A 27,051-nucleotide genomic window follows, 5' to 3' on the forward strand; every position below is an offset into this window, starting at 1 on the left:
AAGCATGATGGAATCAGAGAAATGTTGCTGTCTAACGTATCCCAGTCTAGCGGGGTAATATATAACCTGATACATTATGATTCCATGGAAGTGTTTCACTAATGGTATAAATGACGAGCTGTGTCAGAAACCCAGGAGGAATTGATACGTCTCCTGGGAGAGTGTGGGGAGACTCTGGTGGAGGTGACGTGTGAGCGTGGTCTTGAAGGATGAGCGGAAATTTGCCAAGTGAACAAGGGGGAAAGGAATTTACAAGTAGAGGGAAGAGGATGGCTCGTCAAAGTGTCTGGCAATACTGAGAAATGTTGAAAAGGGTGGCGTAGCTACAGCCCAGGTTTCACGGGACAGAGGTAGAGGCAGTGTGGTTAGGTTAGGGCTAGTGCATGGGGAGCCTTGGTACACCTGCCACGTGCAACTGGTAATCATCCCTAGAGGTACTAGGAGCACAGAGTGTCATGCGTGGAGTTACATGTACTGTGTGCTGTGCTTTTAATGTAACTTGAAGTCGTAAGGAGGGAATATATGATGTGGGAGCAGAGCAAGGAGAAGCAAGTTAGGGAGACCAAACAGGAGGCAGCATTGGGGACGGCTGACTTTGAGAGGCGTCTTTGAAAGACAATAGGTAATATTTGGTAGACATTGGATGTGGAGGCTGAGGCAGCAGGAGAAACAGAGTATGACTTTGAAGTTGCTCAATACAGGAGAGACTGGGTGGCTGGCGGTACTATTAACCCAGATGACAGGACACGGAAACAGGATGGGTTCTCTGCTCTGGCGTGTCCCTGAGGAGTCACTCTTAACTTTGGCACAGGTGATCAGCAACTGGGAAAGTGGATGAAGCCCACTCCAGAATGAGACCACTGACCTCTGCATTTCCATGCTTTCAGCTCAAGGTATCATTCAGCTCAACACCATTTAAAAGCTATCTAGGGCGGGCGCGGTGGCTCACACCTGTAATCCCAGCACTTCGGGAGGCCGAGGCGGGTGGATCACTTGAGGTCAGGAGTTCAAGACCAGCCTGGCCAACATGGTGAAACCGCATCTCTACAAAAAAATTTAAAAAATAGCTGGGTGTGGTGGTGGGTGCCTGTAGTCCCAGCTACTTGAGAGTCTGAGGCAGGAGAATTGCTTGAACCCGGGAGGCAGAGGTTGCAGTGAGCTGAGATCGTGCCACTGCACTCCAGCCTGGGTGACAGAGCAAGACGCCGTCTAAAAACCAAAATAAAAAGCTATCTAGGGGCAGGCTTATGCCTGTAATCTCGACACTTTGGGAGGCTGAGGCGGGCAGATCACCTGAGGTCTGGAGTTCAAGACCAGCCTGGCCAACATGGTGAAACCCCATCTCCTTTCTAAAAATACAAAATTAGCTGGCCATGGTAGTGCACACCCATAATCCCAGCTACTCAGGAGGCTGAGGCAAGAGAATCGCTTGAACCCAGGAGTAGAGGTTGCAATGAGCCAGGATCGCGCCATTGCACTCCGGCCTGGGCAACAAGAGAAAACTCTGTCTCTAAATAAATAAATAAAAATAAAAGCTATCTAGGGCCAGGCATGGTGGCTCATGCCTGTAATCCCAGCACTTCAGAAGGCTGAAATGGGCAGATTGCTTGAGTCCAGGGGTTTGAGACCAGCCTGGCCAACATGGCAAAACCCTGTATCTACAAAAATACAAAAATTAGCTGGGCGTGGTGGCACACGCCTGTAGTCCCAGCTACTTGGGGGGCTGAGGCGGGAGGATTACTTGAGCCCAAGAGTTGGAGGCTGCAGTAAGCTGTGTTTGCGCCACTACACTCCAGCCTGGGTGACAAAGCAAAATTGTCTCAAACAACAACAACAAAAACAACAACACAAAGCTTTCTAGAACATTTACAATCTAGTGCAAACCTCTTTTTGGTTACACCGTGTATCATTCCAGTTATAAGAATGTAAAAAGTGGCAACTCCAGAGCCAGGCTATCTGGGCAAGTGACCTCCGGAAACGCCCTTAAACTTCGCTGTGTCTCAGTTTCCTTATCTACAGATTAAGGATTAAAATTATTCAAAAGGTTGTTGTGGAATTGAAATGAGTTAGTATATGTAAAAGTGAATCTGGCGCATAGTGTAAGTACTTTCTTTTGTGGAGTCTTGCTCTGTCGCTCAGGCTGGAGTGCAGGGGTACAATCTTGGCTCACTACAAACTCTGCCCCCGCCACGCCCAGCTAATTTTTGTATTTTTAGTAGAGACGGGGTTTCGTCATGTTGGCCAGGCTGGTTTCGAACTCCTGACCTCAGGTGATCCACCCGCCTCGGCCTCCCAAAGTGCTGGGATTACAGGCGTGAGCCACCGTGCCCGGCCCATAGTGTAAGTACTTTCTAAGTGTTTGCTATCAATAAGTAATAAATCATAGAATACTCGACTGAAAGTGGTACAAATATTAGAGATTTATTATTACAGAACAAGATGGAAGTTGGCAGTTCCAGGGTTTGTCCTGTCAATTAACCAAGGCATCCCGGAGACTGGACTCTTCCTGTACCCACTGCCACGCTCAGTGTGGCAGTGCCTTCTCCCCTCATCATGGCAGGGAGGCCACCACAGCTCCAACAACCAAGTCTTCACATGGTCAGCAGCCCAAGCATGAAATAAGGGAATGTGGTTAAAAAGGGCTTTTCTCATTGTGCAGCCTTCCCTTTACGAGCAAGAAAATCTCTCCTAGAAGTCCCTAGTAGGTTTCCTTTCAGCTAAAACTTGGGTCACAGGCCCATCCCTGAACCTGGCACTTCCAACCTGTAACAAATGAGGCAGAAGTGGGACTAGGGCTGGCTGCTGGGCAGGTGACCGGTAGTGCCCACCACAGTCTGGGAGCCAAAGAGTTCCAAAAGTTCCTCACTCAGGCCAGGGGTAATTGAGAAACAGGCACATAGCAGTATTCATCCAGGAGTCCTCAGGTTTTTTAAGAGTTTTTTAGTTTTTTTTTGTTGTTGTTGTTGTTTTGTTTTTTTTTTGAGATGGGCTCTCGTTCTGTCGCCCAGGCTGGAGTGCAGTGGTGTGATCGTGGCTCACTGCAGCCTCGACCTCCTGGGCTCAAGTGATCCTCCCACCTCAGTCTCCCAAAGGGCTGAGATTACAGATGTGAGCCACTATGTGCCTGGCTAAGAGTAGCTTATTTTTATTTTATTTTGTTTTATTTTTTTTGAGATAGAGTCTTGCTCTGTCGCCTAGGCTGGAGTGCAATGGAGCGATCTGGGCTCACTGCAACCGCCCCTTCCCAGGCTCAAGCAATTATCCTACCTCAGCCTCCCAAGTAGCTGGGATTACAGGTGTCTGCCACCATGCCTGGCTAATTTTTGTATTTCTGTAGAGATGGGGTTTCACCATGTTGGCCAGGCTGGTCTAGAACTCCTGACCTCAGGTGATCCACCCACCTTGGACTCCCAAAGTGCTGGGATTACAGGTGTGAGCCACCGCGCCTGGCCAAGAGTAGCTTTTTAACCTAGGTCTGTATCGTGTTGGTAAAATATGGAGAGAGGATGTTTGAGCAGAAGGACCTTCCTCATCTTCTCACCTGTTCTAGGCTGCTACCTTCTCTTTCTACAAACCAAAGGAGGGGGCTCATAACTCAATGGGCCTTGTGGAAAAGGCTAATCAGACTAGTCACTGCTGAATTCCTCTAAGGGATTCCCCTACCCTGACTGCCCTTGCCACAGTTGCACCCACCATCCTAGGGGCAGTAAGTAGAGAGAGCTGTGTGAGAAGAGCACTCTTTCCACTCCAGATGTCCCCTACAACCTACATCCTCACGGCCACTAACAGTTTGGGCCCGTAGCATCACTCATCTGGACCGCTCCCATGTGGTCTCCCCATCACAACAAAGACTGCAGCAAGGTGGACAGAGAACTCCAAGAGAGCCAGGAAAATACCTTTATACACCATCACAGAAAGCCTGATTTCCACTCACTAAATCCATTAATAAAGAGAGGAGAAATTTTAAAATTCCAAGGCACTTGGTTACTAATCTGATTCTGGCCTACATGTGGATATTCAATAAATACTTGTTAAGTTAAATTGACTCAAGGTTTTATTTATTCAACCTACTTAAAGCTTATGTAAACCCTTTGGAGATTTGTGTCAAGCTGTTAAGTTGGAAAATATAAGAAAAGTAGTATTTTCAATAGACCAGCTTTCCTCTTAATGTACTTTATGAACTTAGTGTAAACCAGGGAAATGGGGGAGGGGTACCAGAAGAGCAGAGGGGAAGGAGGTGAGGAGGAAGGAAGAGGTGAGGAGGAAGGAGAAGAAAAGCCTTTTCTGTCATTTCCTGCATTTGTCTTAATTGCTGTACTTATTAACCAGCTACTGCCCTCTAGTGCTCACTGTATTAAGTTCGCATCTGAATTCCATTTTTATCTTTAAAAACTCTGGTGACACTTGGAAGGGACCAAATTTCCTGTTTTGCAGATAAGCAAATTGAAGTCCAGAGGAAAGAGGTATCAAACTGACCCAGGGGACTTCTGGACTGTTTGTTACCTCACCTATAACTTGTCTGGAAAACTTTATTAAAAGCCTTTCTCAGAAATTTTAATTGGTAACCAGTAAAAATTGTAGCATCATGTTAGTGCTAGTTATTATTATTATTATTTTTTTGAGACGGAGTTTGGCTCTGTTGCCCAGGCTGGAGGGCAATGGTGCAATCTGGCTCACTGCAACCTCCGCCTCCTGGATTCAAACTATTCTCCTGCCTCAGCCTCCAAAGTAGCTGGAACTACAGGCGCCCGCCACCACGCCCGGCTAATTTTTTGTATTTTTAGTAGAGACGGGGTTTCACCGTGTTAGCCAGGATGGTCTCGATCTCCTGACCTCGTGATTTGCCCATCTCGGCCTTCCAAAGTGCTGGGATTACAGGCCTGAGCCACCGCGCCTGGCCTGTGCTAGTTATTATTTCCAATGTTGTTCTAAATTAAGCTTAGACTGATTGCTGGTCAATTTAGGTAAGGATATAAAATAATAGTGGTACATTTTTAACTTAGTACAAGTTTAGAAAATGTCTATAATACTTCTTTAAAAAGTTAACCATAGGCCGGGCATGGTGGCTCACGCCTGTAATCCCAGCACTTTGGGAGGCCGAGGCGGGCGGATCACAAGGTCAGGAGATCGAGACCATCCTGGCTAACACGGTGAAACCCCGTCTCTACTAAAAATATAAAAAATTAGCTGGGCGTGTTGGCGGGCACCTGTAGTCCCAGCTACTCGGGAGGCTGAGGCAGGAGAATGGCAGGAACCCAGGAGGCGGAGCTGGCAGTGAGCCGAGATCGCGCCACTGCACTCTAGCCTGGGTGACAGAGCAAGACTCTGTCTCTCTCTCTCTCTCTCTCTCTCACAAACACACACACACACACACACACACACACACACAAAGTTAACTAGAACAGATCCCAAGTGGATTTGGCCATTTATCAGAACTGACTTATCATTGTCTCCATGTGGGCTAACATTCTGCTAGAATTCTCCCAAGTGAAGCTCTTTGCTTGCTGATGGGAAAAAGGGGGTTTGTCATTTTAACGTGGAACACATATTTTCACCACATAATCATTTTGCCAGTGGAAATAAATGGAAAGTTATCCAGCTGGACATGCTACTTATGAGAACACTACTGAGTAACAAAAGATTTATTCAAATATTTAATTGGAAGGAACTACATCTGGAATAAGTTTTAAAGGAATTCATATAAAAAGAAAAGCAAATCCATTAGAAATTGATATAAACAGTTTATTTTATCTGGAACCAAGAATGTGAATGAATTGGAACCTAGATGTCCTAACCTGTTTCTTTGCATAAAAGCCAGTTGAATTTTGAAATTTATATGGCAATTATACTTTATTACTTTAGGTAGAGCTTTGTTTTCAGCTAATATTTTAGAGACAGATTACCCAAAATTACCTAATTTGGTTCCCACTTCACTCCTTCTCAAAAACCAAACATAAAACAGAAGGGGGCCAGCTGTGGTGGCTCATGCCTGTAATCCCAGCACTTTGGGAGGCCGAGGCGGGTGGATCACTAGGTCAGGAGTTTGAGACCAGCCTGCCCAATGTGGTGAAACCCCGTCTCCACTAAAAATACAAAAATCACCCAGGTGTGGTGGCACATGGCTGTAATCCCAGCTACTTAGGAGGCTGAGGCAGGAGAATCGCTTGAACCCAGGAGACGGAGGTTGTGGTGAGAGCCGAGATCGTGCTACTGCACTCCAGCCTGGGCAACAGAGCAAGACTCTGTCTCCAAAAAAAAAAAAGGAAAGCAGAAGGGGGCATCTTCCTGTCTTCAAAATACAACCTCCTGCTAAGACTAGCAAGTCAGCAGAAACTCATTGCATTTGGGCTTCTGGTTACTAAGTGAATTAAGAGACACCGAGTTCCATCCTTAGATGTCCACATAGATCCCATTGATCAAATAATCCAGTCTTGAGTAACGTTTCCTGCGGAGTGATTCCGAGAGGATTCTACCCAGGAGGACGAGGCCTATCACCAGGAACAGGACACCAAAGAGCAGGGACCCGATAAGAAGCCATTTTTCAAATGGAAGGCCGTACTGATTTTCTGGAACACTGCCCTGGGAGGAACTGCCTGGACTGACCTCCCTACCTTCCCAGGAAGCAGTTTTATTCGTAGTGGAAGACTCCACATTTGACATAGAAAGTGCAGTAGGGTTATACACATTCCCTGTGTTCAAAGTTAGGTTGAGGATTTCTGTAAACGGTATGGTTTCTAGGCTGCCTTTCGAGTCCGTAGGTGCCTGAAAGGTGGTAGTCAGAACTGCTGTTGTAGCCATTGCTTGGAGTGTAGCCGCAGCCCGTGTAAAAACTGTAGAAATGAGGGTCGTGGGAGGCTGAGAAGTGACAGTGGTTACAGGTGGAGCTGTGGTGGCCAGCTGTGGCTGGGAAGTCCCAGAAGGTGTCACTGAAGCATTAGTGGGTAGAAGGGTGGCGGGCTTTGGAGCAGCCGAGGTGGTATGTGGAGAAGCAACTGCCACCGTAGCTGGGAGCGCACTCACATTTTCAGGCAGCAGATGAGCTATTTCTTGATCAGAGGAAAACTGTGGACTCTGAGAATGGCCTTTTTCCTTATAAGCAAGGAGCTGGGCACTTGCTTCATCCATCTTAAATAGTTTCTCCAAGTGATCTGAGGATCCAAACTTCTGAGAAAGTGTGTCTCTCCATGAGATATCGGTGGGCTTTGAATAATCTGTGTGATGATGGGCTAGGGGAGTGACTGCTTGTGAAAATTGGCCATGTAAGAGAGAATCTTCCTGGGGTAACTCTTGGCTTGGCAAATTTCTGGTCAAAGATGGAAAATCTGAAAATGTATGGAAAATAAAAGGAAGGCTTATATAACTCCATGCTACAGTAGGTTAAAAAAATACAAACATATCAGCTTGTTCAAAAGATCCCTAAACTGGTTGGCCATGGTGGCTCACACCTATAATCCCAGCACTTTGGGAGGCTAAGGCAGGAGGATGGTTTGAGGCCAGGAGTTGGAGACCAGCCTGGACAACATAGGGAGATCCTGTCTCTTAAACAAAAAAATCTCCAAACCGTTGATACTTGGCATTTCATTGAAATGTGTGCAAAATGGAAAAACACAAATTGCTAAATGAGAATCTGATAACGCCGCCTCTCTACCAGATGCTGTGGTTTATTTCTAGCATGATAGGACAGAAGAGAAGAGAAATGTGTGGAGGAGGACCAGGCAAATTAAGGAAAAGGTGGGAGGTGCACAGCAGAGAAGCCGGAGGGGCTCAGCAGGGCAGCAAGAGGCTTAGGAAGATGGAAAGGGTTCTCCGTCTTCCTAAGGGGCCAAGGCCAGGGAAAAAAGTGGGCCGGAGGGTGACCTGAGCAGGAAAGATTGGCAGGGAGAATGCGGGGGAAGGTGTGGGCTTCTGCAAGACATGCCAACTAAGACTGAGATGGCAATTGGGGAGCAAGTAATCATCAGGAGAGATTTCAGTGGGGGCATGAGGCAGGCAAGAACGGTATGTGGAAGCTGTGGGAAATGAGGCAATAGAGCAGGAGAGAGGGAGCAGAATCCCTGTGGTGTGTCTCTGACAGGGAGGAGGAGGAGGGGCCAGGCAGGGTCTGGTCTCCGCTCTGAGCACTGAGGCCACAGCAGCAGCAGAACAACAACAACGACAACAAAACACCAGAGATATATCGTTCCAGCACTGTGCGCAGAGGAGGGAGGCTATCTGGGAGATTTCATTTGGACTCTCAAAGATTAGAATTTTGGAGCCAATGTCATAGGTCATGAGGATGATGGGACCAATATTTGAAATCATGATGACCACACTGTAGACATAGAGGGCAGAAAACCCATACAGTCCTGATGCCTGCTGAGGAGAAACCAGCCCCAGATCCTGCTCCTGCTCCATGAAGCTTAGAATTTTTCTCCTGATCACACACCCCATTTATCACAGCTCAAACTGGAAAGGCCTGTTCAAGCAATCAAGTGCAGGGAATGACCAGGTGAATTGCCATGTATCACTCTGCTGCTAGGCTAACCATCTCACATTAGAACTGCAGAAAACACAGGGAAAGAAGCAGAGGAATTTCCTGGCATTTCTCAGTCCACTCACTCCTGCTCTCTTTTCCCTTTTCTTCCTCAATTCACCTCCATGCCAGTTTCCAAACTGGTCCTCAGTCTCCTCTTTCCCACAAATGGATCCAGAGGCAGCTACGGATTCATGCCATCTCGTGACTACTCTCTAAGCCTTACCCCTCTGAGAGGTTCTTTGCACTGTCACTCTGTCAGTTATTCATCCATCTAGGACAGGGCTCAGCAAACTACGGCCTGATGGACAAATCTGGCCTGCCATCTGTCTTTGTATGACTTGCAAGCTAAGAATGGTTTTTACATTTTTTAAAATTTTTATTTGTTTTGAGACAGAGTCTCACTCTGTCGCCCAGGCTGGAGTGCAGTGGTATGATCTCGACTCACTGCAACCTCTGCCTTCCAGATTCAAGCGATTCTCCTACCTCTGCCTCCTGAGTAGCTGGGATTACAGGCGCGTGCCACCACACCTGGGTGATTTTTGTATTTTTAGTAGAGGTGAGGTTTCACCATGTTGGCCAAGCTGGTTTCAAACTCCTGACCTCAGGTGATCCACCCCCTTCGGTCTCCCAAAGTGCTGGGATTACAGAGGTGAGCCACCATGCCTGGCCAGTTTTTATATTTCTTTTAATGGCTGAAAAATAATCAAAAGAAAATTGTGTGACACAGGAAAGGTATACAAAATTCAAATTTCTGTATTTCAAAACCTAAAGTACTGGTGTGAAAAGCCTAAAATACTATTTGGCCCTTGGCAGAAAAAGTTGGGGGACATCTGCTCTAGGATACAGTATTCTACTCTAAAATAGAATTTGGGTCAAATGAAATATATTTGAAAATATATATATATATATTTTTGAGACAGGGTCTTGCTCTGTCACCCAGGCTGGAGTGCAGTGGCACAAACAGCTCACTGCAGCCTCAACCTCCTGGGTTCAAGCGATCCTCCCACCTCAGCCTCTTGAGCAGCTGGGGCCACAATGCCATGCCACCATGCCCAGCTAATTTTTGTATTTTTTGTAGAGACAGAATTTTGCCATGTTGCCCAGGCTGGTCTTGAACTCCTGGAATCAAGCAATCCGCCCACCTCGGCCTCCCAAAGTGCTGGAATTACAGGTGTGAGCCATCATACTTGGCCTATAATTCATTTTAAAGTTAAAAAAGAAAAAGACTGTTTAAGTAAACACTCTGTGATGTGTGTGAAATCAGAACTTAAATATGGCCATTGACAAGAATGGCCAAAACAGCTGTTTTCTTTCTCAAGCATGCAAGCTCATAAAGAAAGTAAAGCTAGGGCCAGTCCCACTTCTTGATAAGATTCCTCTGTTGGCAGAGGTCCTAGAACCACAAAGGGATCCTCCACACCTGCTCCATTCGCCTCACCCACTCATGTTTGCCATTGGGGCATGGCGCTTCCTCTCAGTCACGCAGAGATGAGCCACAAAGGGAGCTGCAAAGCAGCTCTGCGCCCTTAACTCCTCTTTGGAGTTTTATTTTCAAACGACTTCACTGAGTTGAAAAATGAGAGACTGACTATTACTGGGACCCCAGCTGAGCAAACAGACTCCCAATTTATTCTATGTCTGAATTCTCCTATTCTTCCAGTCCTTGGTAAAAATGACATGCCATGAAGCTGCCAACAACAACAATAAAAGATTAAATACCAAACTGCAATGGCTTTAGAGAATGAACAGAATCCACTGTCATCTTTCAAACTCTTGGTCCGTAAATATTAGTCAATGGGATATAGGAAATAGAGGCTGGGCACGGTGGCTCATGCCTGTAATCCCAGCACTTTGAGAGGCCGAGGCAGGGTGATTGCTTGAGGCCAGGAGTTTGGGACAAGCCTGGGCAACATACTGAGACCCCCCATTGCTACAAAACATTTTAAAAAATTAGCCTGGCATGGTGGTGCATTATCTGTAGTCCCAAATACTTGGGAGGCTGAATGGAGAGGACTGCTTGAGCTCAGGAGGTGGAGGCTGCAGTGAGCCATGATCGCGCCACTGCACTGCAGCCTGGGCAACAGAGTGAGATGCTGCCTTAAAAAAAAAAAAAAAAAAAGAGAGAGAGACAGAAAAGAAAAAGAAATAGAGTTCTTCCAGAAACAAACCACCAAACAGATAATCTGTATTTAATTTCACTCCAGGCAGGAGGCAGATAATTCATTTTTAATGGGGTAATTTGAATTCATCAACATGGACAGATTCATACACAGAATTACAAACACAACTTGCACACATCCTGTAGATATAAACAGTCCTTTGCATACTATGTCCGAGGTTGGTGCCACGTTGCCCCTAGGTGTCCATCAACCTGCTCAGGGGCCGGCAACGCCCCCTGGTGGCTGCCACAAGAACAGTTTAATTCTAATTTCACTTCATTACCTTCACACTCGCCCTAAAAAGATTTATGCACATACCAAGTTCCCTTTCTTCCGTTTCCATTGGCAAGGAACTTCATCCCATACATGCTCTTTTATATGTGCATTACAAAAGCAACAACACTCCAGAAGTATTAGAAAACAAATTCAGCTGTAATTTCTATCATCATATCCTAACAACAATTATTTACACAATACTCTGTGCTTCATGCTCCTGTTTGAGAGGATGTTTGACCCATCAGGCTTCCCTGGCACATGAACAAAACTCAGACATAGCCTCAGCTAGGGGGCAAAGCAGTGTCAACACGCAGGCACCCTGGGCAGTATCATTCCCCGAAGCCCCTCATACTTAATGCAGTCAAGAGAGAACCCTAGATTCCACTTTACCTAGATTCCATTCCACAACCCTAAAACTACTCAAGTTTCCCCCAATGCAGCAAATGGTGTCACCATTCATCTGGATGCTCAAGGCAAAAACTAGGACTTGGCCTTGATGGTTCTCTTTTTCTGGTCCCCAGACCCATACCACCAGCAAGTCCTGTCAACTCTACTTCGGAACAGCCCATATGTCCACTACTCTCTCCATCTCGCCCGCCACTCCCTGTTTCTTCACCCAGATCTCACCTGCGCCTCCTAACCAGTCTTTCCATTTCCACTTTGCTGCTGTGTCACTGTCCATCATTCCCAAGAGGGCGGCTATGGTGAGCTTTGAGAAATCACCTTTTTTTTTTTTTTTCTCCCCGAGACAGAGTCTTGCTCTGTCGTGCAGGCTAGAGTGCAGTGGCGCAATCTCAGCTCACTGCAACCTCTGCCTCCTGGGTTCAAGCAATTCTCCCGCCTCAGCCTCCTGAGTAGCTGGGATTACAGGCACGCACCAGCACACCCGGCTAATTTTTGTATTTTTAGTAGAGATGGGGTTTCACCATGTTGGCCAGGCTGGTCTCGAATTCCTGACGTTGTGATCTGCCCGCCTCAGCCTCCCAAAGTGCTGGGATTACAGACATGAGTCAGGAGGTCAGGAATTTGAGACCAGCCTGGCCAACATGGCGAGACCATGTCTACTAAAAATACAAAAATTAGCCAGGCATGGTGATGCTTGCCTGTAGTCCCAGCTACTCGAGAGGCTGAGGCAGGAGAATCACTTGAACTTGGGAGGCAGAGGTGGCATTGAACCGACACTGCATCACTGAACTCCAGCCTGGGTGAAAAGAGTGAGGCTCCATCTCAAAAAAAAAAATAAAAATAAAACTCCCAACAGCTTCCCACCACACACCTAAAAACTCCCGGCCGGGCACGGAGGCTCATGCCTATAATCCCAGCACTTTGAGAGGCCGAGGTGGGTGGATTACCCGACATCAGGAGTTCGAGACCAGCCTGGCCAATGTGGTGAAACCCTGTCTCTACTAAAAATACAAAAATTAGCCACGTGTAGTGGCATATGCCCCTCCTAAGGCGGAGGTTGCAGTGAGCTGAGATCGCGCCACTGCACTCTACCCTGGGCAACAGAGTGAGACTCTGTCTCAAAAACAACAACAAACAAAAAAACTCCCTCCTATGACTTACAAGGTGTTATGTGATCTGGCCCTCCCTGCCGTTTTGCATATCACTCTCTGTGTATTTCACAATGAGTCAACCAGCTGGGATTGGAGTGTTGGTTTTTCAAACACTCCAAAGCATTCTGCCTGAGGACCTTGGACTTGGAAGGTCTTCCCCTGATCTCCTCACATCTGGCTCCTCACTATTCAGATCCCAGTTTAGGGGTTACAACTTTACTTACTGATTGTCTATTATACCGTCCTGTCTCAATTCTGTGCATAGCACTTGTGACTATATTTTTCTTGATTATTTATTTATTATGGTTATTGTCTCTCTCCCCTAAAACATAAGTTCCAGAAGGAAGAACCTTGTTTTCCTATTTTTTTTTTTTTAGAGATAGTGTCTCACTCTGTCACCCAGGCTAGAGTGTAGTGGCATGAACACAGCTCACCGCAGCTTTGACCTCCTGGTCTCAAGGAATTTTCCTGCCTTGGCCTCCCAAGTAGCTGGGACTACAAGCTCATGCCACCATGCCCGGCTAATTTTTTAAATTTTTTGTGGATATGAGGTCTCATCATGTTGCCCAGGCTGGTCTCTAACTTCTGGGCTCAAGTGATCCTCCCACCTCCCAGAGTGCTGGAATTATAGGCATGAGCTACCACATGGCCAGAACCTTGTTTTTCATGTTTAGTGTTGTTTCCTTAGGGCATAGAAAGTACTTGGCACATAGAAGATGCTAAATAATATTTGTTATTTATTGAATAAATGAACAAGTAGAATATTAAAAATCAAGAGTATGATGATAACTTTCTAAAACTTAAATAAAAGAAAAATTGAAGCTGGGTGTAGTGGCTCACGCTTGTAATCCCAGCACTTTGGGAGGCTAAGGAGGGTGGATCACCTGAGGTCAGGAGGTGAGACCAGCCTGGCCCACATGGTGAAACCCCATCTCTACTAAAAATACACACAAAAAAAATAGCTGGGCATGGTAATGGGTGCCTGTAACCCCAGCTACTTGGGAGGCTGAGGCATGAGAATTGCTTGAAGCCAGGAGGTGGTGGTTGCAGTGAGCTGAGATCGCACCACTGCACTCCAGCCTGGGCGACAGAGTGAGACTCTCTCTCAAAAAACAACAACACTCATGCCTGTAATCCCAGCACTTTGGGAGGCCAAGGCAGGCGGATCACAAGGTCAGGAGATTGAGACCATTCTGGCTAACACGGTGAAACCCCGTCTCTACTAAAAGTACAAAAACAAAATTAGCCGGGCGTGGTGGCGGGCACCTGTAGTCCCAGTTACTCAGGAGGCTGAGGTGGGAGAATGGCCTGAACCCGGGAGGCGGAGCTTGCAGTGAGCCGAGATCGCACCACTGCACTCCAGCCTGGGCAACACGGTGAGACTCCATCTCGGAAAAAACAAACAAACAAGCAACAACAACAACAAACCCCACTAAATTCTGTAATTCTGATTTTATGCAAATACTGTCTATGAAAGGTCCACAGAATTACCTAAGCAACATTATATTTGTTTTCACCTTTTTTATATGGATAATCTCAAAAAAAAAAGAAAAATTGATACTGAAACCACTTCAACTTGAAAAATTAACAAGCCAAAGTCTTAGCAAAACATATCCCAGTAATTATATTAATTTTTTTGCTATTTATTTTCCATTCTGAATTAATATGTAAGTTCCATGAACATGGAGATTGTAGTTCTAGTGCTTTGGACAGAATCTGGCACATGGTAAATGTTTAATAAATATTTCTTGAATGAATTTCCTTTCCAGTCTAGACAATAAAATCCAGTGAGTTTGATTTCAGACGAGATTGGGTGCGTTCAGGGTGGTATGGCCATAAAAAGTTTGATTTCAGATAATGTGATTATAATGGGAACTTAATAGCAAATATACTAGAACTTTCTATATTAACACAAGTCTTCACCCTTTCAAAACAATCACCCTGGAGACCTGTATACTTATTGCAGGGTTGCCGACCTTGTTCTAAAGAGGTGCTTCAAAAACATTTCATACAAGGTTTGTGTGTCTTTTATCTCATGAAGGTAAAAACAGAAACAAACCAGAACAGATACTACCATGGCTTTCATTGGAAATCAAATTTCGGTTTAATAAATTGAATTTCCAGTCATGAGATTTTCTGATATGTCTGGTACCCCTTCTGGTAGTTTTATTTAGACTCTTGTAGAAAATCTTTCACATGAACCAGTCTTAAATTATTCCAATCACAAAAGAAAAAGTATAATGCTTTTATTACCTGTAATTATCCTGTAACTCATAAGTCCTTTTGCTGGTTTCAATGGACAGGCTTCCTCATTGGGACAGAAAAATAGGTAGCAGTTGGGTTGTCTAGCTGTTTTTCGAGTGTCGAAGATCATCAAGTTACATGCTTTGTCCCCTGCAATGAAAGGTTTCATAAGCATGACTTTGAAATGCGATTTTCTAAAGAGTAGGGCAAGTAGGAAAAACTTCACTTATTATGGAGTCCAACACAAACACCTTTGTTCATTTTGTTCACTTGCTTGCTGACCGCTGAATCATTTCCTTTTCCTTAGCTTAGTTGCTTAAGGCAATTTTAAAAAACATTGGGTTTCGCCTTTTTTTTTTTCACGAGGTGGCACCGAAGGCGAAGAAGGAAGCTCCTGTCCCTCCTAAAGTCAAAGCCAAAGCAAAGTCTTTAAAGGCCAAGAAGGCAGGGCTGAAAGGCATCCACAACCACACACACACACACACACACACACACACACCCAAGACCTGCATGTCACTCACCTCCAGCAGCTCAAGACACTGTGGCTCCAGAGGCAGCCCAAGTATCCTGGGAAGAGTGCTCCCACATGTTTGACCACTCTGCCATCATCAAGCCCTGACTACTGATGTGCTATGAAGATAGAAGACAACCACACACTGGTGTTCACCGTGGATGCCAGGGCCAGCAAGCACCAAAGAGGCTGTGAAGAGGCTCTCTGACACTGATGTGGCCAAGGTTACACCCTGAGCAGGCCTGATGGAGAGAAAGAGGCATGCGCTCTGCTGGCCCCTGCCCACAATGCTTTGCATGTTGCCTGCAAAACTGGGATTATTTTTATTATTATTATTATTTTTTTTGAGATAATGTCTTGCTCTGTCGCTCAGGCTGAAGTGCAAGTGCAGTGGCATGATTTCAGCTCACTGCAACCTCCACCTCCCAGGTTCAAGAGATCCTCCCACCTCAGCCTCCCGAGTAACTGGGACTACAGATGCAAGCCACCACACTTGGATTTTTTTTTGTATTTTTTGTAGAGATGGAGTCTCTCTATATTGCCCAGGCTAGTCTCGAACTCCTGGGCTCAAGCTGTTTGCCTCAGTTGGCCTCTGAAAGTGCTGGGATTACAGGTGTAAGCCACTGCACCTGGCCATCTCTTGGATTCTGAAAGCATCTCAGATGCCTAATAAAGCCATGAGTGGAGTCAGTAAATTATCATAGATATCATGGCTCCTTCCACACAGGATCTGAGTAGTATATGGAATACAGTCTATCTTTTAATTTTTATCTGTACCATTCTTTGTGTTTTTCTTCCAATTACCCCTCTCTCCTTGTCATATTTGCTTTTCCATGTTCCTTCCTTCCTTACTTTTCACTGTTAACTATAATTTCTGGTCTCTTTTCTTTTCTTTTTTGAGTCAGGGTCTTGCTCTGTCATCCAAGCTGCAGTGCAGTGGAACAATCATGGCTCACTTCAGCCTTGACCTCCTGGGCTCAAACAATCCTCCCACCTCAGCCTCCCCAGTAGCTGGGACTACAAGCGTGCACCACCATGCCTGGCTAATTTTTTGTTTTTTTTTTTTGTAGAGGCGGGGTCTCACTATGTTGCCTAGGCTGATCTTGAACTCCTGGGCTCAAGCAATCCATCCCCCTTAACCTCCCAAAGTACTGGGATTACAGGCATGAGCTACTGCACCCAGCTGCTGGCTTCTTTTTCTGTTCCTCTTGTGTCCAACAGAAATTAAACCCTCTATTCATCATGGCCTAGATTTGATTTTGTCCTCCATTTGGTACAGTCTCACATCTTTGGGAGGTCAGCGTATCCCTGGTCAGGTTGAAGGTTAAGAGGCACATAGGCTAATTGTTAAAAACATACGCTCTGTCGACCATCACCACCACTGGTGCTAGTCAGGCAATGGTGAGAGATCAACTCCAACTCCCCAGATGGGAAGGAAGATTTAGTTAGCCTCTGCAGGAGTTTTATCACGTCATATCCCCATTACTCAGATAATAACAGGAGTACTCCTGCTTTTTCTTTCTCAACAATGTGATACCAGAAATACCTTTCTTTTTAGCACTTAGGTAAAGGGGAGGGTCCATAAGCTCAAAATTGTATGCAAGATATTGTGCCCATTGTGTTATGTGCATTTTTCTAGAGTATCATCAAGTTATCATAGTGCCTTTTGAACCCTCGGTGGTTAAACCATTTCTCAGGAAGTGAGGAAAATGTTTGAGATCCATTAACTGAGGTCCCAAGTACCTCTGCTTGTAGCAAAGCAGTAATAGGACTTTGGCTTCTAGAATAAAACAGCAAACACTCGTTTCTTAGAATTGAGGAGCAGGGCTTTGCTGATGCCTGTAAATACCACACTTACAGTATTCAGTCCTGCTTGCAGGTGATGTTTCTATTTCACATACATGTTGATGTCAACATTTAAAGAAAAACTAGAAATTTAAATTAAACCTCTGTCATTTCCATAAATTACTTGCATAAAGTGTTCCAAAGCACACTGCTCAATGAGACCATTGAAGGGATTTTTCCTCCTGACACCAAGTATACGGTGTCTTCTCCACACCATTTTGCAGCAATAACCACATATCCTACTATTGAGTTCAATTCTGACACCAGCTATCCAGAGCTGGCATCAGATTCCACGGATTATGGGCTCAGTATCACAAGACTGCCCTCATTTCAGAAGCCAGTAGCAAGTATCAGGTCTCCAGGTCACCCACACTTCTGTCTGACTCGGCTACTGCTAATTCAGGGATTCCCATGATCCTACCCCCTCAGATTTGATAATTTGCAAGAACAACTAATAGAACTAAGGAAAATGCTGTATTTACTATTACAGTTTATAATAAAGGATACAAATGAATAGCCAAAAGAGGCTCCTAGAGTCCCAAGTGCAGGAGACTTTGTCCCTGGGGAACTGGGGTGCATAATTCTCTTGACACTGGGATGTGTTCACCAACTTGGATGCTTCCCCATCATCTAGGGGTTTTTATGATGGTCTCATTTTACACAAGCATGATTGATTAAGTCATGGGCCACTGTGACTGAACTCAATCTCCAGTCCCTCCCCTGAGGTGAAGCCTCACTAGCACAAACTCAAGTATAGTTGAAAGGGGCTGGTTATGAATAACCAAAGACATGCTCCCATCTCTTGGGAAATTCCAAGGTTTTTAGGAGTTCTGTGCCAGGAACTGGAGACAAAGATCAAATATGTATCTTTTGAGACAAGGTCTTGCTTTGTCACCCAGGCTGGAGTGCAGTGGTTCGATCAAAGCTCACTGTAGGCTGGGTGCGGCGGCTCACACACTTTGGGAGGCCAGCACTTTGGGAGGCCAAGGTGGGAGGATCATTTGAGGTCAGGAGTTCAAGACTAGCCTGACCAACATGGTGAAACCACGTCTCTACTGAAAATAGTAAAAATTAGCTGGGTGTGGTGGCGAACACCTGTAATCTCAGCTACCCAGGAGGCTGAGGCAGGAGAATCACTTGAACCTGGGAGGCGGAGATTGCAGTGAGCCAAGATTGCGCCACTGCGCTCCGGCCTGGGCAACAGAGTGAGACTTCATCACAGACAAACAAACAAAAAAGTCCACTGCAGCCTCAACCCCCTGGGATCAAGTGATCCTCCCACCTCAGCCTCCCAGTAGCTGGGACTACATGCGTGCACCAGCACGCCTGGCTAATTTTTTACTTTTTACAGAGAACAGGGTCTTGCTATGTTGCCCAGGCTGCTCTCAAACTCCTGGGCTCAAGCAATCCTCCTGCCTTGGCCTCTCAAAGTTCTGGGATTACAGGAATGAGTCACCACACCCGGCCATTCACTAGCTTTTCTAGGCAACTTGATGGCAAGGCCTTGTCCATCTTATTCACTGTTTTCTCTCTGGCAACTAATAAAGTGTTAAGTACTCAAGAAATTTAGTTTTTTTTCATTTAGAGAACTCGGACAGGGTCATAAGTAAAACTGAAAAAAGGTTTTACTAAAATACACAGTATACTTCTCTTTTCAGTACAAATACTTAAATCCTAAAATATGCAAAGTCCTGGTTCAAACCTATGGGTCTCAGTTTCCTCCTGTGTCATGAAAATGGGCCAGACTAAATGATTCCCCATCCCATTAGAGTTCTAGAAGCTGTAGTTACCTAGTAGTCAGTGGTTTTTTTTGTTTTTTGTTTTTTTTGACTTATCCTATGCCACCAGCTCCAAGGAAGGAGACAAAGTGGAGGTTTTATGCTTCCAACTTAAAGATCAAATGCTGATTTTCCCAAGAGATAAGAATTCTATTTTTTGTCTCAACCCCTTTTCTCTGTTTACATTTTCTTTGTAATATCACACTGTATTCCAATACTCCATGCTGATGGCAGCTAACCATTTCAATAGGATTTTTGTTTTCAATATTCTAGACACCGGTTGGGATATAACACCAGTGATTCTCAACCTCTTGTCTACCCAGTCACCTGAGGGATATATACATACATTCATCAATAACTTTGACTCAGCTTAGGATAGGGGAGGGCACACTTGTAGAAAATTCTCCAGTGATTTTGTCACTTATATTCATACCCTGTCGAGAATCACTGGTATAAGTTATTCAGCCACATCCCCCAGCTCCTGAAGCCACAAAACACATGGAACAAAGGATTGCCAAGAAACCACTATTTACCTGATATGTTTTTTGTTGAACAGCAAGAATTAATGCAGTCTTCTTGAGTTGAAGTATATACGGGCTCATTGCCTCTGATTCCCTTGGAAAGAGATGACTGGATGTCAATGACAACATCTTCTAGACTCTTGTTGAGGCAATTCTGACTAGCAGACAGCCTTAGTGTCAGGAAGCAAGTTATTACCAAAGTATAAGTCAAGCTCCCTTCTCCTCCGAAGAACATTTTAAATTTCAGTTTAGTTTTGGTCTTCAAAGGTCAAGGATAATCCTCCCTCTGGTCTTAGTTGGTTTAAGAAGGCTGCACAGATGATGAGATTTCTCTCTAGAACAAAAATGGAAAATCATCAATGAGTTTTGTTTCTTTAACAAACAAGGGAAGAAACATTTCATTTCCTTAAAGTCAATGAAAAGGATCTACATACAATTTAGAGAAGAAAAGATACAAGTATTTTTTGTTTCACTTTTAGTAAATTTAAGACAACTTTTCATTAAACATTTGGCAAAGAACTAATAAGCATAAACAAACATACTACCTCACCAATGCTTAAAAGCTGACAATGCTTATGAAGGAACAGGTATAAACAGTAGGCCTGCCTCGGAATTCTACAATCCTTCCCTCTTCTAACTCAGAGCGGAGAGGGCACACATTTCTAGTCACTGATGAAGCAGTAGTAATAGGTTTGAGCATATTTCCTTTCTCAGTAATAACAATCAGCATTTTAAAATCATCTACTAGGGGCTAGGCGTGGTAGCTCATGCCTGTAATCTCAGCACTTTGGAAGGCTGAGGTGGGTGGATTGCTTGAGCTCAGGAGTTCAAAACCAGCCTGGGCAACATGGTGAAATCCTGTCTCTACTAAAAATACAAAAAATTAGCTGGGTGTGGTGGCGCATGCCTGTGGTCCCAGCTACTTGGGAGGCTGAGGTGGGAGGATCGCTGGAGCCCAGGAAGTTGAGGCTGCAGTGAGCCGTGATTACACCACTGCACTCCAGCCTGGGTGACAAAGCGAGACCGTGTCTCAAAAAAAACTTAAAAAGTAAAAATAGGTGACAATATACTAGATGGTAGACATTGTGCTAAGGAATTTACCACTCTTTTGAATTGCTTTTTTTTTTTTTTTTTTTTTGAGACAGAGTATCACTGTCGCCAGGCTGGAGTGCAGTGGCGCAATCTCGGCTCACTGTAACCTCCACCTCTTGGGTTCAAGTGATTCTCCTGCCTCAGCCTCCCGAATAGCTGGGACTACAGACGCATGCCACCACGCCCGGCTGGTTTTTTGTATTTTTAGTAGAGACGGGATTTCACTGTGTTGGCCAGGATGGTCTCGATCTCCTGACCATGATCCGCCTGCCTCGGCCTCCCAAAGTGCTGGGATTACAGGCGTGAGCCACCACGCCCAGCCCCAGCCTATATCTTTCTCTTGAGCTGGATGCTTCCTGCCTTCAAACATCAGACTCCAAGTTCTTCAGTTTTGAAACTCCTTGCTCCTCAGCCTGCAGATAGCCTATTGTGGGGCCTTGTGATCATGTGAGTTAATACTTAATAAACTCCTATATATATATATATATATATATATACACACATATATATATATATACACATATATATATATATACACATATATATATATATATATACACATATATATATATATATATATATACACATATATATATATATATTCCACTAGTTCTGTCCTTCTAGAGAACCCTGACTAATACAACAACCTTGCAAAAAAGCTATTATTGGCCGGGTGCAGTGGCTCATGCCTGTAATCCCAGCACTTTGGGAGGTCGAGTCATGTGGGCGGATCACCTGAGGTCAGGAGTTCGACACCAGCCTGGCCAATGTGGTGAAACCCCATCTCTATTAAAAATACAAAAAATAGTTGGGTGTGATGGCGGGCAGCTGTAATCCCAGCTACTTGGGAGGTTGAGGCAGGAGAATCACTTGAACCCGGGAAGTGGAGGTTGCAGCGAGCTACGATTGCGCCACTGCACTCCAGCCTGGGTGACAAGAGCAAAACTCCGTCTCAAAAAAAAAAAAAAAAGCTATTATTTTCCTCATTTTATAATGAAGAAACTGAGATAGTCTTTCCTATTGCTGCTTCTCCTTAAGAAGTATCAAACCAGAGTTAGAAAACTCTAACAATCTAATTCTAGAAATTAGCCAGTCAGCAGGAGGAATACTCTGGCTCAGTTAAAGGAAAGTTTAGGGGCAGGTTTTCTTTTTGACAGCCTTAAAAATACAAAAGTCACACTATGTATAATGCCAACTCTATTGAGATGCTGGTTCTTTTAGGAAAAATAAATGTTAAACTGGCAAGACAATACAAGAAATTATCCTCACCTATCAACCTCCACATTTCCTTTTAACATTTCATTAAACATTTTGTTGAATACAAATTGTTTGCTGAATGATAGCTTAGAGCAGAATTACTACTTCTTTAACCTTTGTTTATTAACCCCTTTGATAGTCTGAGGAAGCTCAGGATCTCTTTTGTGAGACATATTTAAAAATGCATAAAATGGAATATGTAGGATTCCAAAGGAAGCCAGTTATAGTGAAATATAATTATCAAAATAGATTTTAGAATGTCCCTACAAAATCCTGGTGAAAGAAATCAAAGAGGAGCTAATAAATAGAGAGATGTAACATGTTCATGGATAGGAAGACTTTATTTTGTTAACATATCAGTGCTTCCTGGCCAGGCGCCATGGCTCAAGCCTGTAATCCCAGCACTTTGGGAGGCCGAGGCGGGCGGATCATGAGGTCAGGAGATCGCAACCATCCTGGCTAACACGGTGAAACCCCGTCTCTACTAAAAATACAAAAAGTTAGCTGGGCGTGGTGGCGGCCGCCTGTAGTCCCAGCTACTCGGGAGGCTAAGGCAGGAGAATGGTATGAACCCTGCAGGCAGAGCTTGCAGCGAGCCGAGATTGTGCCCTGCACTGCAGCCTGGGCGACAGAACGAGACTCCATCTCAAAAAAAAAAAAAAAAAGGTATCAGTGCTTCCCAACTTGAGCTACATATTAAATACAGTCTTAATCAAAAGCCCAAAGTTATTTTTTGGATATCAACCAACTGATTTTAAAATTTACATGGAAATGCAGAAAAGACCAAGAACAGTCCAGAATACTAAAGAACAAAGTTGGAAGACTGATACTATCTGATTTCAACACTTACCGTAAAGCTACAATAATCAAAAAAGTATGGTATTAGAAAAAGAACAGACAAACAGATCAATGGAATGGAATAGTAAACCCAGAAATAGACCCTCACAAAGAGAGTCAACTGATCTTTGACAAAGGAGCAAAGGGGATTCAATGGAGAAAGGACAGTCTTTTCCAAAAATGATACTGGAACAACTGGATATCCATTTGCAAAAATGAATAAATAAATAAAACTAGCCACATACTTTACACCTTTCGCAAAATTTAGCTCTAAATGGATCACAGACCTAAATGTAAAATATAAAACTGTAAAATTTCTAGAAAATAACAGAAGAAAATCCTTGTGACCTTAGATTAGGTGATGTTTTTAAATACAATACCAAAAGCACACTCCATGAAAGAAAAATTTGATGTTGGACTTCATTAAATTTAAAAACTTCTGCTCTACAAAAAATACCGTTAAAGAGAATGAAAAGATAAACTACAGACTTGGAGGAAATATTTGAGGTGGTTGTTTTTTTGGAGGAAATATTTGTGAAACACACATCTGATAAAGCAGCAGTCCATAGCCTTTCTCGCACCAGGGACCAGTTTCATGGAAGACAATTTTTCCATGGACGGGGTTGTGGGGGTATGGTTCAGGATGATTCAAGTGCATTGTATTTATTGTGCACTTTATTTCTATTATTACATTATAATATATAATGAAATAATTATACAACTCACCATAATGTAGAATCAGTGGGAGCCCTGAGCTTGTCTTCCTGCAACTAGACAGTACCATCTGGGGGTGATGGGAGACAGTGACAGATCACCAGGCATTAGATTCTCATAAGGAGTGTGCAGCCTAGATCCCTCACATGTGCAGTTCACAATAGGGTTTGTGCCCTGATGAGAATCTAAGGCCACCACTGATCTGACAGGAGGTGGAGCTCAGGCAGTAATGCATAATGTAAATACAGATGAAGCTTTGCTCTCTGGCCCACTGCTCACCTCCTGCTGTGTGGCCCATTTCCTAATAGGTACTGGCCTGTGGCCCAGGGGTTGGGGAACCCTGTGATAAAGGACTGGTATCCAAAATACACAAAGAACTCAAGTCAGCAATAAGAAAAGAAACTCAATGGATAAAAGATCTGAGCAGACACCTTATCAAAGAAGATATACAGATGACAAATAAGCATATGAAAAGGTATCTAACATCATATGTCATTAGGGGATTGCAAATTCAAACAAGATACCACTACCCACCTATGAGAATGGCTAAAATCCAAAAAATGGACAATACCAAATACAAGGACATGGAGCAACAGAAATTCTCGCCTGGGCTCGGTGGCTCACATCTGTAATCCCAGCACTTTGGGAGGCCAAGGTGGGCAGATCACTTGAGGTCAGGAGTTCGAGATCAGCCTGACCAACATGGTGAAACCCCATCTCTACTAAAAAAAATACAAAAATTAGCCAGATATGGTGGCAGGTGCCTGTAATCCCAGCTACTTGGGAGGCTGAGGCAGAAGAATCGCTTGAACCCGGGACGTGGAGGTTGCAGTGAGCCGAGATCATGCCACTGCACTCCAGCCTGGGCAACAGAGTGAGACCCTATATCAAAAAAAAAAAAAAGAAAGAAAAATTCTCATTCATTGCTGTTGGGGAATGCAAAATGGTACAGCCACTTTGGGAGTTTGGCAGTTTCTTACCAAGCTAAATGCAGCCTTACCATACAATTCAGCAATTGTCCTCCTATGTATTCACTCAAATGAATTGAAAACTTATGTCCACACAAAAATCTGCAATAGAATATTTATAGTAGCTTTATTCATAATTGCCAAAAACTAAAAGCAACCAAGATGCCCATCAATAGATGAATAAACAAAATGAGATACATCCATACATTGGAATATTATTCAGTAATAAAAATAAATGAACTATCAAGCCACAGAAAGACATGGAGGAATCTTAACTGCATATTCCTAAGTCAAAGAAGCCAGTCTGAACAGATATGAATCTAACTATAGGACGTTCTAAAAAAGGCAAACTACAGCGGCAGTAAGAAGGCCAGTGGTCACCAGGAGAACAGGAGTGGGAGGATGAATCGGTGGAGTGCAAGGGATATTTGGGGCATTGAGACTATTCTGTATAACACTGTAATGGAGTATACATGTTATTGAACATCTGTCAAAACCCATAGAAATGTAAAACACACAGAGTGAACATTATGTGAACTATGGACTTTCAGTTTTAAAAAAAGGTAAAACCAAAAAAAAAAAAAAAAAAACAAAAAACAAAACCAGAAACAAACCAGTATATGGTAATAAAACACAAGTCTAATACTTTTCTTGCTGTTTGTCAAAATTCTGTATACAGTAAAATAGTAACATTTATTGCGTCTAAAATGCCAGTTTCTATGCTAAGCACTTTATATATATCATGTCATTTAATCTTTACAGATCCCATTATTATCCTCATTTTAGTTAAAACTTACAAAAAGTTGGGGGACATAATATGTGCTTCTTTATTAACCTATTAAGTAACAAGTGGTCATCTAATAACTGCCATAATTTTGACGTGGTATTGAGTGTAGATAATATTTTGAAACATGTGCAACAAGTCATGTGATATAAAAATATCGGCAATATTTACAGGGGGCAAATCATAGCTACTGCTAATACTACTGTGGCTTTTGCTTACATTCCATTTCAGAAGTCGGTGAAATAATAATTTTTTCCACTTAAGTTCACAGACATCCTGAATTCTATCCATGGATACCTTATCGTGGACTCCCCAGGTTAATAATTCTGGCCAAGGTACTTAATACGCTGCCATATTTTGCAAGCCTCTAGGGAATCAAGAGAAAACCAGGCCAATACTTTATTTTGAATGGATTCTAATGTAGCCTCTTTTCAAGCTTTTGCAAAGAAACCTGAACTATGTAAGGAGATGGGGCAGGAGTTGTTTTCAGTATGCAGCATTGAAAGAAGTGTTTAAGAGTTTTATATCATTAAAGAGGCTCAGCAATATTAGGTTAGCGACGTTTTCTAATCCATTATTATTTAGGCTTTAAGGGCCTGAAGTCGAGTTGAATCTTGTTGAAAGACGGGGTAAAAGGATACAGGCGGGTGAGAGAGGATGCCCCTGAGTTTTAACGTCTGCATACAAGAGTCGCTAAAACTTACTCGCACGTAATTAGTTCAAATACTGGAAATCATCTTACAGCACACTATAATTTACCAAGATGCTTATAACTGTATACACACACACACTCTACAGAGAATTAGACAATTAGCAGTTTCCATAATGAATACAGAGTCAACGACAAGAAAACAGGGAACATTTTTTCTTCCTTTGAGGAAATGCATGTTGCCTACTGAGCTATTCTTCTGCCTCTCCTTCTGATGTCAACGCAGAGCCAGAGCCATTTATGGCAGGTGCCTTGAGCCCGCCTAGAGGTCCCCTTTGGAATACTGCAGCGACTCAAGGATCCTGGTCAGCCCTTATTGGCCCCAGCTGGTCCTTCGGATGCTCGGGTGTGGGTGAAGGAGCCTCGGCCCCTGGAAAGGAGGGGACCGACTCTCTCCGCAGGTAGCGACGTCGCCTGCGGCCGGTCGGGGGTGGGTATTGGGGAAACCCCTTTACCTGGCGTCGAGAGGACCCCGGCGCCCCTGCTGCCCTCCAGGTGCGAGGACAGCTCTGTCGCGCCCGCGGGAAGGACCGGGGAATCCGCGCGGGGGTCTCGGCGAGGACCGCAAGGGATGCTCCACAGCTCCCGCACCGGCCTGGCGGGTTTTGTGGTTAGCAAGTTCCTGCTTCCGTCGCAGCGACGGCAAGTTTACCGCGGGGGAAGGGCACGTTCCTGCCCTGCAACCCGGAGCTGCTTCCCGGCAACATTAGCGCGTCCCTCCCCGCGGAGGCTCCGGGCTCCCGGCCCCAGCGCTGAGCCCCGCAGGGAGGTGGCGCCCCCCCACCGCCCCGCGCTCCCCCCCCAGCTCAGCCACACCGCTGACCCCGGGCTGGGCGCGCTGCGAGGGGGAGTGCCTGCCTCCCTGCTGGTGGCCCGAGGGTCTGCAGGTGAGCCTTGCCTCGCGGGCCGCGCAAATTAAAATAAATGCACATGGGGAAAACGTCAAACAGTACAAAAATAGACGCAGAGACAAGTCTACCCCTCACCCTCGTGCCCCAGTCTCCTAGTCTCCCTCCTCAGAGGCAACCACTGAGAGCAGTTTTTTGATGTTCAAGGGCTTATAGTGCATCCTATTGCGGACATAGTTCTGAGAATCCTCTTTCCATAATTGGAGGATGGAGTCCTCAATTAAAGATGGCAATTCTTGAGTTAAATATTATCTGCAAGACAAACTTCAGGGAAGGTATTTGGCTTTCTGCAGGATTTATTGTTTGTAGATAGGATAATAATGGTGAAAATGCTGGTGTCTGTAACATATATTAAAACTGTATCCCTAACACTTAGC

General features: G+C 44.5%; 1 protein-coding gene across 1 annotated transcript; it reads right to left on the reverse strand.

The window, feature by feature from the left end:
* Positions 1–5,641: 5,641 nt before the first annotated feature.
* MANSC1 (MANSC domain containing 1) lies at positions 5,642–26,557 on the reverse strand. The gene is made up of 4 exons (XM_004052745.5): positions 26,222–26,557; positions 19,418–19,739; positions 14,760–14,900; positions 5,642–7,322 (listed from the first exon to the last, which is right to left on the reverse strand). The coding sequence occupies exons 2-4, from the start codon at positions 19,638–19,640 to the stop codon at positions 6,391–6,393; spliced, it is 1,296 nt and encodes a 431-aa protein (XP_004052793.2). The 5' UTR covers positions 19,641–19,739; positions 26,222–26,557; the 3' UTR covers positions 5,642–6,390.
* Between the last annotated feature and the right edge of the window lie 494 nt (positions 26,558–27,051).

This window comes from Gorilla gorilla, chromosome 10 (genome assembly GCF_029281585.2).
Source record: "Gorilla gorilla gorilla isolate KB3781 chromosome 10, NHGRI_mGorGor1-v2.1_pri, whole genome shotgun sequence".
In the NCBI taxonomy this organism is placed as follows: domain Eukaryota; kingdom Metazoa; phylum Chordata; class Mammalia; order Primates; family Hominidae; genus Gorilla; species Gorilla gorilla.

What these genes read in the sequence shown, in the direction of transcription:
- MANSC1 (XM_004052745.5), bottom strand. Translation starts at nt 19,640, where the DNA reads ATGTTCTTCGGAGGAGAAGGGAGCTTGACTTATACTTTGGTAATAACT. An exon ending in TTCAACAAAAAACATATCAG is followed by an intron (nt 14,901 to 19,417) that starts GTAAATAGTGGT and finishes CTTTCATTGCAG; the next exon opens with GGGACAAAGCATGTAACTTG. An exon ending in GAGTTACAGGATAATTACAG is followed by an intron (nt 7,323 to 14,759) that starts GTAATAAAAGCA and finishes ATACATTTTCAG; the next exon opens with ATTTTCCATCTTTGACCAGA.